Source organism: Rosa chinensis, chromosome 7 (genome assembly GCF_002994745.2).
Source record: "Rosa chinensis cultivar Old Blush chromosome 7, RchiOBHm-V2, whole genome shotgun sequence".
Taxonomy (NCBI): Eukaryota; Viridiplantae; Streptophyta; class Magnoliopsida; order Rosales; family Rosaceae; genus Rosa; species Rosa chinensis.
In genome coordinates, this window is record NC_037094.1 from 273,352 (window position 1) to 286,035 (window position 12,684).

Below are 12,684 nucleotides of genomic sequence, written 5' to 3' on the forward strand. Positions count from 1 at the left end.
TGCAACACCTCCCACACTCTCCCCCTTCTCCCCACTCTGTTCCACCAATGCCATTGACTTGAGCTCGGAAAACGAAGACATTGGGTTTAAGCACCACAGAGAGGAGAGCATAGACCAGACCCAAGAGGAGGATGGAGTAGAGTAATGGGTGGCTTCTGGGTCGTTCTGCCTCCGACTCATTTGAGATTTGGTGGGGAAGAAGGAGACCCGTAAAGAGATTTAGGATCTGTGGAGTAATGGCAAAGGAATTTTGGGGTTGGAAGATTTAAGTTTTGACCTTTGACAAAGATTGATCATGGAGTGAAAAAGGTTGGGAATAAGTTTTGCAGCAAGGTTTTGACGCGATGGAATCGAAAAGTTCCTTCCCAGATGGAATTCAAGAATGACATCTATTTTGGGAGGAATTGAAGTCGGTAATCTTGGCCTCCAATTTCCACCTTTTTTTTCCCACGGCAATTGCTGATTCCATGGACGAGGTTACCAAACACCGGAATTTAAAGGAGAAATTACAAAATCCTCATTTTTATTTAAATTCCACCCCTTTTTTACCTCATCCAAACACACCATAAGAGAAAGGTTGGCAATATAGGATTCTCCATTAAAATATTTGTACTAAGAAAAAGTCTAGTGTCAATATATCACCACAACGAGATGGATCTAACGGACACGAGTAGTTAAGGACAATATCAATCAAACGTGGGAGTCTGGCAAACTGAAAAACAGGACACCCCCAAAAATTACAATCGGTCTTCTTCACCTATTACCAGTTAACTCTCTATAACTCCACAGAGAAATTTGTCATCACTCATCAGTATAATGATTTTAACTGCCTAGAGATGATGTTCATGGTAAGTGATTGAGTAGTACTTGAATGGCTGTCTAAGTATGACTGGATTTTGGTCAGAGATGGGGTTGGTGATATGTGGGAAGTAGTAGATAACATATATTTAGTACAGTTATTGACAATCCAGAGATGCAAGGTCAAAAACAAATTTTCTTTAGTTTTTGAAACCATGGGTGCTAAACAGGGGGTGATCACAACTAGTAGTGATAAATTAAAACAATAAAAGGTAAGAGAGAAGAAAAAATCATTTCTCCAATCATATAAACAAATTACAGCAAATTACAGATTATGTCTGCAGTCTTCTACAATAATCCATCACACAGGTGGGGTGGCTGCTGGGTCAAGTCAGGGTGACAATCGTTTTTAAATTTGAATCTAACTAATGCGTGCACCTGCGTATTATTGGTATATTTACTCATATTTATACACTATTTTTCAACTACAGACAACTGGCGGACGGAAATGGCTGAAGTTTTCTCACTGTATTTGTAAAAAAATATTTCCAGTAATCTTTCTCGTGTCTAAGACTACAATGAGTTTTATTGAGCTATGTGAGCATTCATATAATTGCAGTAAATTTTGTTCACTATTTTCTGGGTAAATTGTATTTTGAGAACCAGAGCCCAGACTACTCACTATTTACAGAAGTAAAGGACCTCAGTGAATACAAGTGAGTCGATATGATTATGGGATGTAAAACTCTGGGAAACTTGAAATGTAAGTGATTGGATGTTAGGTGTTGAGCTATAATATATATATATATATATGTATATATATATATATATATACAGATCCTATCCATAGCGAGGCATCGCTTTGAAATTTCAGAGCGAGGTTAGGGTTTAGGGTCACTTTTCGGTCGCATATCCACATCTCAACCGTTCAGTTTTTAGGTACTAATGTATAGATCATCTCTGCAAAATTTCAACGAAATTGATGGTTTTTAAGGTATCTAACTCGCTTAAACCAATGTACGAACTGAATCTGTCCAACTTGAACCGTACTAGCTTTAAGGCAATTTTCAATGCCTTAACGACCATCAATTTGGCTGAAATTTTGCAAAGATGATCTATACATTAGTACTTAGAAACTGAACGGTTGAGATGTGGATATGCGACCAAAAAGTGACCATAAACCCTAACCTCGCTCTGAAATTTCAGAGCGATGCCTCGCTCTGGATAGGATCTGTATATATATATATATATATATATATATATATATTTTGGGTACACTGGAGCTAGCCTAATACCAACCCAATTCCCCATCCTCCCTCAAATACATTTAATAGTTCTTTCTCCTGACAGTTAATAAATAGTGAATGTCACATATCACCATGTACATTGATATGATTCAATTCATAAATGAAACAGCACACCATAGGGAGGAGGCTGGAATGCGCAAGATGTAGGTTACAGCCATTGACAAATGCTTAGTTGGCAGAAGCAGAACCACATGATCAATCAAATTAGGGGCATTTAGTAATTTCCGAAGCGACGGTCGTTAGGGATTAAAGTGGTGGTCGTTAAGGTAAAAAAATGAGGGAGTGATTGGTCTATTGTCACAAAACGACAGATAAGCCAGCAGCCCACCACGTCTCTTCTTCATCTCATCGATCAAATGGAGCCCCCGTGTTCATCAACCCAGCAGGGACTTTTCCTCTGCAGAAAGCACATCCAGAGTGAAGGAAAGTGGTCGATCAAACATATATCGACGAGGTCTTCGTGAAGATCAGTCCGAAGAATGGTGTAGTGGCCTCCAGTCCGCTTGGGATTCTCTCTCTCATCACTCACATGCATGTATCGCCTCCAGTTCTTCCTCTTTCCTTCCAGCACCATCACCATGTTTTCAAATATATGCAAATGGGGCTTAATTATTAGCTGGTGATGTTTAAAATTAAAAGTCCAAATTAATGGAAGCCAATAGCAGCAATAAATTTAAAAATCCCATTTAAAGATTGATTCTCCCCAGCTTTGTAGTTGATCAATTAATAGTTTTAGTTTCTTCAATTGTACTTGGAAGAGTTTGATTTTGCAACAGAAATTAGGGGAACATAGAGAGAGAAATGATGATACCAGTTCGACTAGACCCAAAACGTTGTAAATTTCTGAGAGTGAGTAAGAAAAGAGATGTGAGAGTAGTTTCAGGAGGAACAAAGAACAATAATACAATCGATCGGGTTCACAATGTCGATCGTAAACAGATTGCCGACCCGTACGGGTCCTAATTCCTAAATCCTTTCTAGAGTTTCTTTGAGTTTCCTCCAGTCTGGAATCCTTCTGGAATTCTTGAGTTTCTTTTCTGACTCTGTCATGTGAGAGGGAGCAAGTGTGGTAAACTTTTTTTAACCTTATTACTGTCCTCTGTCTTTAGCGCTTGGAAATGTCCACATTGTCCCTCCGTTATAACGGTCGTTTGGGTTGTAAGTTGCGGCCGTTGTATTCCAGACTTCCTCCACACGATAGTTGATATTCTGCATTATTAGTGACCCTCAGGCAACACATGAATGAGTATACAATCATGTAGAAGAAGAAAATTACAAAAGGACAAAGAAGAATATGAACCAAGTACAATTATTTCAGCCATTTAATTAACATGGTCCCTTCAAATAATGTGCTTTCACGTCAGAAATAGAGATATGTCATGCATTTAAAACAAGAAAAGAGAGGCAATGGAGACAAAAAAACCAAGGTAGGTGGAAATTTAGAGAATGGGAAAGCCAGCAATAGCTGACTTTGTTCATATTCTTCATGTGTGAAAAGCCAAAGAGAAGATGTAGTTGAAACTTGCAAGAGAGTAGGATACTGACCCAAAATTTATATGTTATTATTTACCAACTGCTATAGTTTCATACAATTACATGTTTCATGGGAAACCTAGCTTCTTGTCTCCACTGCAGAAGAACAAATCCTAAAAGAATTAAGAAAATAGTTTTCTTTCTCTCCTAATTTGAGCATTGAACCCCCATCATGAAATTTATTTTGTGGGAGGAACTAATGCTGTTGATTCGATACAGATTGGGTTTACAATAAAAGAAAGACCCGAGTACCAAAGTTTTCTCTGAGAATATGCTTGTTTTGATTTCTTCATTGAACAGGAGGAGCTCTGTAATATGCTGGTACTGTTGCAGGAAAGAACATCTGTCTAACTCCTTCACCCTTTATAATGGGAAATATGATCCCTGATGCACTCTGAAAATTGAAACCAGAAAGATTTGAATAAGCAGCCATATATGTGTAAGGATATTGTATTTTGTCCATGTAGAGAAAGTAGTGGGAATATTCAGTTAACTTACCAAGATCAATCTAACCCCAAGCCATGTGCGTTGAGGAGAAGGGAATGGAAGCATCAAGCGCCCAACACCATAGATAGCAACGGCAAAGAAATGGAGAAATAGGTGAAGTGGACGAGGGTTAAGACCAGAGAGAAGAGATATTGGTCCATATGAACAGATGCCTCCAAGGCTCAAATAACCAAAACATGCTTCACGCATGTCTTGTCAACTTTTTTATCCAAAGAGAGATTGCAAGTCATACCTTAAGATAAATTTGTGAAAGCATTTTTTTATTTTGTGGCAAAGCCTTTGGGAAAATGTCTAAAAGCCCTTATATTCGTCCATTGAGAATAAAATTGGTCCACAGAGCAATTCTTGAAATTTGTTGAATATGTGGCCGAGAAAAAACAAGAAATTGGTACAAAAACACCATATCATGCCAGGAATTGTTTTAAATAAAAAAATGTAGCCCAATAAAATCGTTAACAAGGCCTCACTGCAAGCCCGAGATTTGTTTTAAACCCCAAACGGTAGGCTCAACTCTTTGGAGGAGGCCCAATAAAGGCTCAATTTATCTTGAAGTTGCAAAAAGGAAAGTCCAAATCAATAAAAATGGCAGCACATTAAATGATGAAACGGCCCAATAAAAGGCTCAGTTCATGTAGGCCCAACTCAAGTTGAAGCAGCCCAATAAAAACCCAATTTGGCAGACCATTAAATGCAAGGCCCGACCCGGTGTAGGAGCATTAAATGTTTGATCCGGCAAGTTTGCGGCCATTTAATGCTTTTTGGCATGAGGGCCCAACTAATGTTTGATGCGGCCCAATTCATGTTGAAGAGGCCCAATGAAAGGCCCAATTTAAGTTGACCCGACCAGGTATAGGTGCATTTAATGCTTGACTGACCAGGTGTCGAGGCATTAAATGCTTGAATCGACCAGATGTCGGCGCATTAAATGCTTCACCCGACAAGTTGTCGGTCGATTACTTGTGTCATGACATGAAGGCCCAATCCACGTTGAAGCAGCCTAAAATATGGCCCAATTCATGTTGAAACGACCCAAAACGAGGCCCAATTCACGTTGACCGACGAGTTAGCGGCGCATTAAATGTTTGATCCGACCAGGTGGCGGCACATTAAATGCTTGACTCGACCAGGTGTCGGCGCATTTAATGCTTTATGTCATGAAGGCCCAACTCACGTTTGAAGCGATCCAATGGAAGGCCCAATTTATGTTGAAGTGGCCCAATACGAGGCCCAATTCATGTTAGATGGTGGCGCATTAAATGTTTGAAACGACCAGGTGTCGGCGCATTAAAAGCTTGATCCGATCCAGGTGTCAGCGCATTTAATGCTTCCTGGACATGAAGGCCCAACACACGTTTGAAGCGGCCCAATAGAAGGCCCAATTCATGTTGACGTGGCCCATTAAAAGGCCCAATTTCAGTTGACCCACCAGGTGGCGGTGCATTAAATGCTTTACCCGACCAGGTTGTACCACTTTAAATGCTTTACCCGACCAAGTGGCGGCGCATTAAATGCTTGACCTGTCCAAGTCGCACCGCTTTTGATGTTTCATTCGACAAGCTTGCGGCCCATTTTCCCATAATTCTTTCAATAGGCCGAACTCATATTTGATGCGGCCGAACAGAGGGCCCAATTGATTTTCGAAGCCTTAAAACGACTGACCAGTGCATTTAATGTTTTAATCTGACCACAGCGCCCCACTGTGTGATATAAATTGGCCCAATTGATGTTTTAGCGGCCCAAAACACCAATTTTTAAACCCCCTTATTGATTTTTCCGTTGTACCGTTTTCCTTTTCTTTTCTCACTCTTTTTGGTTACGGGTTGCCGGTTTACAATCACATTCCTAAAAACAGTTGATAAAGTGAATTAAAAAAAAAATCCCTGAAAAATCATTTTCTTTTCTTTTCCCACTCTTTCCTTATTCTTTTCTTTTCTCACCCTTTCTTTTTCCTTTTCTTTTCTCACTCTTTTTGGTTAAGATTTGCTGGTTTACAGTCACATTCCTAAAAACAGTTGATAAAGTGAATAAAAAAAAAAATATCCCTGAAAAACCATTGACCAGTAGTTTGCAGCACTGCATACAAGTTCGGAGGTCCCATTGCTTTGCCATTTTCCTCACCCTCCTGGAGGTCCCCTCTACAGTTTCACCCTTTGTCCTCACTTTGATCATCATCAACATCCAACTAGCCTTGTTGATCTGCAGCATCCACAAATTTAAACTATCAAGTTCAGAACAATTCGTATGAATACTAAGTTCCAATTATCACTAATTATGCGCCATTAGGCCATATAACAGATATATAATCCAAACAGTAACAGAAGAGACATAGAAGAAACAATATCTATAAAGTTCCCAAGAAATAGAAGTATACACACAAGTAAAGATGCAAACCAAACAATAAGGACAGACAATACCTGAAATCTTGCCACTGTCCGAATGCAAACAAAGCGGCGCAGTGTGGCTTGGGTCTCTCGTCAGAACACTTGGTTAAGCAGATGTCCAATATTGATGTGTACCAGTAGACCTCAGGAGACTTCCCAAGTACACAAACCACTGAATCACTGTGGCTGGTTGACTGGGCAACATGTCAAAAATCCAACGGACCTTTTGATCATAAGTAACTGGATGTCATGTTCATATTATACGAGGAATAGTATAGAACTTTAGCTCAACAAGTGCATACTTCAAACGAGAAAGTAGAAACCCCCACAGCTGGACAGCAAAGTAATGGTATCCTAGAAAAAAGATCGATATGTAAAGGGTAGTCAGTCAGTCTCAACAATGTAACACAACACATTCATAATTATAATCATTATCCAGCCATATCCTGAAATGAATAAGCAGAAAAAGAAGAAAACAGAAAACACTACATTCTACAGGAAAAAAAGCAAGTCTTGGATATCAAACCGTGTTGATGGAAAGTTGATGCAGAACACATAACACAAGTCAAATTCAAATGATTGGTCATAAACTAATAAAAATCATGTCAGTTTATTTGTTTATCTATAATGGGTTAGTCAAGAATCCTTTGTCAGTAATATCCTTTTGAACAGTCTAATTTCTACGTATAGGCCTTATCCATACAGGGAATGAAGAACACAAAACAGCTTTGGAATATTAGTTTTAAGACAAACCAAGTGAAGAAAATGCATCAAACAACCCGACTTGATCAACAAAGAAAAACCATGTAACATAACACATTTACAATTAATTACATTACCCAGCCATATCTAGAAACGAATAGGAAGAGGAGAGGAGAAAGCAGAAAACACTACAGTCTATAGGACAAACAGCAAGTCTTGGATATCAAACAGTGTTAACAGAAAGTTGTGCAGAACAGATAAGACAAGTCAGATCCAATTGATTGACCATAAACTAATAGATGTGTCAAGAGAAACTTATTGACAAAGGATTCTTGACTAACCCATTATAGTTAGAGACAAAGTTACACATGGACGTATTGTTTAAGAAATAGGCCTTATCCATAAAAGAACGAAGAGCACAAAAGCTTTAGAATATTAGTTTCAGGACAAACCTAGATAAAGCATCATATAACCAAACTTGATCAACAAAGAAAACCCACGTTACACGACACATTTACAATTAATTACATTCCCCAGCCATATCTAGAAAGGAATAGGGAGAGGAGAGGAGAGAGCAGAAAACACTACAATCTATAAGAAAAAGAGCAAGTCTTGGATATCAAAGAGTGTTAACAGAAAGTTGTGCAGAACAGATAAGACAAGTCAGAGCCACTTGATTGACCATAAACAAATAGACGTTTCAAAAGAAAATTATTGACAAAGGATTCTTGACTAACCCATTATAGTTAGAGACAAAGTTACACATGGACGTATTGTTTAAGAAATAGGCCTTATCCATAAAAGAACGAAGAGCACAAAAGCTTTAGAATATTAGTTTCAGGACAAACCTAGTGAAGATAAAGCATCATACAACCAAACTTGATCAACAAAGAAAACCCACGTTATACGACACATTTACAATTAATTACATTCCCCAGCCATATCTAGAAAGGAATAGGGAGAGGAGAGGAGAGAGCAGAAAACACTACAGTCTATAAGAAAAAGAGCAAGTCTTGGATATCAAAGAGTGCTAACAGAAAGTTGTGCAGAACAGATAAGACAAGTCAGAGCCACTTGATTGACCATAAACTAATAGACGTTTCAAAAGAAAATTATTGACAAAGGATTGTTCACTAAACCATTAAAGTTGGAGACAAAGAGACAAAGTTACACATGGATGTATTGTTTTAAGGAATAGGCCTTATCCATAAAAGGACGAAGAGCTTGGAATAATAGTTTTGGGACCAACCAAGTGAAGATAATGCATTATATAACCAAACTTGATCAACAAAGAAAACCCATTTATTATTTCAAAAAAAAAAAAAAAACCCATTTATCCTACCTGGTTTCTAGTTTCATTCAAAGTGAGTGGTATAGTCAAAAAATTTAATATTGCCGGTGTAATGCTTAATAATATCCTACCAAATGCAGCACTCAACAATAAATATATTTCAGAGATCGCATTACCTACCAAGTTAAACAGGTAGAAAAGTAAATGTAAATTTTCCATGTATGCTGCTTCGCATAATGTTACTACTTACTAGAGACCATTTCACATATTGTGGTTAGGGGCATACGTGGGAGCCCATGTGTCCCCCCTTGTCCCTGCTCGATTTTTCAGGTATTTGAGTAAAAACTGTGGCGTTATTTAACACAGTCGCCTCCAAAATTTACTTACAGTGTCTCCCCTGTTTCTTTGGATGGAGGTTTTTCTCTCAATTTCAGACCACACCCCTCACCTCTCCATCTTCAGTTTCTGACCTCACACCATGTCTTGGGGTGCCCTACTGATATATTTTTCTGGCAATGGGGAAAAATTATCAAGAACAATGACCACCCCTCCTTTTTGCAAAACTGAGGGTGTAGAGTTAATGCCTCAAATCTGGGTTCCCTATCCTATCGTATTTCAAGAGGCACTTCTCACAAAGATAATGATTAATTTTATCATTGAAGAGGTCTTATCAAAACAAAAATAGTATACAAAAAGGCAACATCCAATGCAACATAAACAGTTATCGCCAATTTTTGTAATAACACATTGAAAGATGAGGAAAAAAAAAACACAGGTAGACGTGCATTCAATAAATAACCAGAGTTTAGAACACATCATTAGAGCAATCAGACAAATTTCATTGCTGTTGAAAGCCAATTACGCTTTTAAGATTGAACGAGACAATTAATATACAACACATCCAATGCATCATAAACAGTTATATCAAGTGAGACAGAGCATTAGCGCAATCAGAGTAATTTCTTTGCTGTTGAAAGTAAAATATTGAAGAAGACGAGGAATTTTGCGTAAAGAAATTTTTACCTGCTCCGTCTCAAGAACCCTAGAATATCGGGGTCAAGAAACTCGACGGCGATCGACGAATCGAGCCACCAACTTTTCCGCCGGACCGAACCTCCCTCTACCGAGTCGATCGCCATCGCCACCGATTCGGGCAAATTGAATTGAACGATTTGCCCTAGTCCCTAGTCTCTCATTTCTGAGACAATCACTTTTGTAGGTAGGTTTTCGGCTACCGGGCTGGGCCTTCACTCAAGTTGTGGCCTTTCTGAGTTTCTTCATATCAGTTAGTGGGCCAGTGGCGGTTCCAATACCCTGATAAACAAAGTGAAACCAACTTCAAACCAAACAAATATAAAATAAACAATTGGAAAATGGAAATTGAAATTTAGCAATATAAAAGAAAAGAACCCCTTATTTCAAAAAAAAAAAAAAAGAACAAGATCAGACAAAATATATATATATATATATATAGAAAATAAATGAAAAAAATTTAGAGGGGTGTTATGATCAAATAATTTTAAACAGTATCGCTACAATTAGCCACCTCTTTAATACATTTGAAAATATAAAATGACATTAACTCGGTTTTAGATACATATCACTCGATGAAATAGGCGGTGATGAATGAGAGGTTGCTGAGGAGGATTTGTTTCAGAGCTGAAGATGATGGCTTGGCGGCGGTGGTTTTCGTAGTGTTTGTTCTGCTGTCGACGTGCTCAAAGATTGGTTTCCCGACATGTTTGGTTGGTATTGGAGACCAACAGGAAATCAATTTGAATTGTGGGGTTTATTTATGCATTGAGAAAATAGTCGAGGTATCTCCATGTTTACACTAACACTCAATCACACACACAAGTGACACAACACTATCAGTATGAATGAGATTTGCTCAAACAGGGCTCACAGTCTCACCCATAAATAGTTAGATAGTAAGACTAGTCACAGAGGAGATTTTCGACCCTGATATGGGCCATTTGCTGCCTAACTTTGAGCCTTCAGTACTTTTATTTTAAGTGGAACTGGTGGCCTGCTCTATTACTCACTCTTTTTTCTTTTCTTTTTTTCCTTTTTCTTTTTGAAAAGATTTTAGGTATTCTTGATATTGATTGAGTTTGGTTGGTGGAATAGGTAAGTTAAAAGGAAAATGCTATCATAATTATTTACGGTTTAGTCTATTTGGTTTAGTTTGGTTGATGGAATAGTCTATTCCGTACGTTAAAAAGGAAATGCTATCATAATTATTTACGGTTTAGTCTATTTGGTTTAGTTTGGTTGATGGAATAGTCTATTCCGTACGTTAAAAAGGAAATGCTATCTGTTAACGTTAGTGATCCGTGGGATCTCTAGTTAGCTTTAAAGAGAGAGAGAGAGAGAGTGACACGAGATGTATAGTGGTTCATCTCCCGCCTTAGCGGGAAACTACGTCCACTTGAATGTGTACTAGTGTGTCGAGCCTTGCGGCCTAACAAGATTACAAGAGATGTAATGGGATTGAATTGTGTTTAAGTGGGAGGAGGCATTCCTTTTATAGGTGAAGGAATGCTTATCCTTTACATTGTTTTCGATGTGGGACAAGCAACCACCATTTATAGTCTAGAAAGCCTATTTGTGAGGGCATGTTGGCAAGGCCGGGAAGGTGGCTTCCCGACGACGGATTTGCGACTTCCGGATACCGTAGCGTAGCTTGAACATAGGGCTACAAGATGCATGTCTCGGTTGGGCCTCACCATGGCTTGTGGGTGTCTCAAAGAGGGTGTTACTTATGCTTGGTGATGTAGTAAATACTCCATATTGTTGGAGGTATGTACAAGTCCCCGAAGTCCCCAAGTAAGAAGAGCTTCTTGGTTGGGGAGTTCAAATCATGAAGTCATCAAGCATAAGTAAGCGGGCGGTATGGAGCCCCTACAAGTCCCCGAACTCCGTAAGCAAGAAGGGACTCGTAAACCTGCACACCAAAGACAAAAAACAGGCATATGTAGAATGCTCGTTGCATTGGGCAACAAATGTGAGTTGCATTGATATGCGTTGGCATATATGAGCGTAATAGTGCGCATATGGTCGTGTGAGCAAATGAATTGCATATGATAAATGCGTGACGCGCGCAAGGAGACGAACGAGGTCGAGTTTGACGGGGTTATGCTCGCGAGATGCAAGTTGCATGAGCGCCGCGGAGGTATGCATTTGTAACTCATGAACGATGATCGCGAGTACGGTTGTGTTTGTTTGGTTGTCCCTCGAATTAATGGAACGCGAAAAGAATTTGATTTGTCGCAATCAGTAAACGACAAATGGTAGAAAAAATTCAATGTTCCATTAACGTGTAGTGTGTCGAGTAGACATGAGTGTAAAGCTCGAGGATTGCCGGGAAGGCATGAGCAGTAAGCTCGGGGGTGCCGGGATGGCATGAGCGGAAAGCTCGGGGGTGCCAGGAAGGCATGAGCGGAAGCTCGGGGGTGCCGGGAAGGCATGAGCGGTAAGCTCGGGGGTGCCGGGAAGGCATGAGCGGAAGCGCGGGGTTGCCGGGAAGGCATGAGCTGTAAGCTCGGGGGTGCCGAAAAGGCATGAGCGGTAAGCTCGGGGGTGCCGGGAAGGCATGAGCGGTAAGCTCGGGGGTGCCGGGAAGGCATGAGCGGAAAGCTCGGGGGTGCCGGGAAGGCATGAGCGGAAAGCTCGGGGGTGCCGGGAAGGCATGAGCGGAAAGCTCGGGGGTGCCGGGAAGGCATGAGCGGAAAGCTCGGGGGTGCCGGGAAGGCATGAGCGGTAAGCTCGGGGGTGCCGGGAAGGCATGAGCGGAAAGCTCGGGGGTGCCGGGAAGGCATGAGCGGTAAGCTCGGGGGTGCCGGGAAGGCATGAGCGGAAAGCTCGGGGGTGCCGGGAAGGCATGAGCGGTAAGCTCGGGGGTGCCGGGAAGGCATGAGCGGTAAGCTCGGGGGTGCCGGGAAGGCATGAGCGGAAAGCTCGGGGGTGCCGGGAAGGCATGAGCGGAAAGCTCGGGGGTGCCGGGAAGGCATGAGCGGAAGCTCGGGGGTGCCGGGAAGGCATGAGCGGAAAGCTCGGGGGTGCCGGGAAGGCATGAGCGGTAAGCTCGGGGGTGCCGGGAAGGCATGAGCGGAAGCTCGGGGGTGCCGGGAAGGCATGAGCGGTAAGCTCGGGGGTGCCGGGA

General features: G+C 40.8%; 2 protein-coding genes across 3 annotated transcripts; both read right to left on the reverse strand.

Annotated features, from left to right (window-relative positions):
- Window positions 1–3,643: 3,643 nt before the first annotated feature.
- Window positions 3,644–4,349, reverse strand: LOC112180475 (squalene monooxygenase SE1-like). The gene is made up of 2 exons (XM_040510500.1): window positions 4,137–4,349; window positions 3,644–4,032 (listed from the first exon to the last, which is right to left on the reverse strand). The coding sequence occupies exons 1-2, from the start codon at window positions 4,332–4,334 to the stop codon at window positions 3,928–3,930; spliced, it is 303 nt and encodes a 100-aa protein (XP_040366434.1). The 5' UTR covers window positions 4,335–4,349; the 3' UTR covers window positions 3,644–3,927.
- A 1,783-nt stretch (window positions 4,350–6,132) lies between these two features.
- Window positions 6,133–9,748, reverse strand: LOC112179021. Of its 2 annotated transcripts, none has more exons than XR_005803092.1 (4): window positions 9,543–9,748; window positions 6,829–6,880; window positions 6,560–6,749; window positions 6,133–6,341 (listed from the first exon to the last, which is right to left on the reverse strand). XR_005803092.1 is itself a non-coding variant. In XM_024317320.2 (4 exons), the coding sequence occupies exons 1-4, from the start codon at window positions 9,656–9,658 to the stop codon at window positions 6,317–6,319; spliced, it is 354 nt and encodes a 117-aa protein (XP_024173088.1). In that variant the 5' UTR covers window positions 9,659–9,743; the 3' UTR covers window positions 6,133–6,316. The 2 variants fall into 2 exon arrangements, 1 of the variants encoding a protein (XP_024173088.1); XM_024317320.2 differs by having other exon boundaries at window positions 6,560–6,720; window positions 9,543–9,743.
- Window positions 9,749–12,684: the final 2,936 nt, after the last annotated feature.

Bases quoted from the DNA above. Each gene is read 5' to 3' on its own strand.
- LOC112180475 (XM_040510500.1), bottom strand. From the start codon at position 4,334: ATGCGTGAAGCATGTTTTGGTTATTTGAGCCTTGGAGGCATCTGTTCA. The intron at 4,033-4,136 runs GTAAGTTAACTG...TTCAATTTTCAG, and splicing joins TTGGGGTTAGATTGATCTTG to AGTGCATCAGGGATCATATT.
- LOC112179021 (XM_024317320.2), bottom strand. From the start codon at position 9,658: ATGGCGATCGACTCGGTAGAGGGAGGTTCGGTCCGGCGGAAAAGTTGG. The intron at 6,881-9,542 runs GTAAAAATTTCT...TCTTTTTTCTAG, and splicing joins GGGTTCTTGAGACGGAGCAG to GATACCATTACTTTGCTGTC. The intron at 6,721-6,828 runs GTATGCACTTGT...CATGTTGCCCAG, and splicing joins TTTCTACTTTCTCGTTTGAA to TCAACCAGCCACAGTGATTC.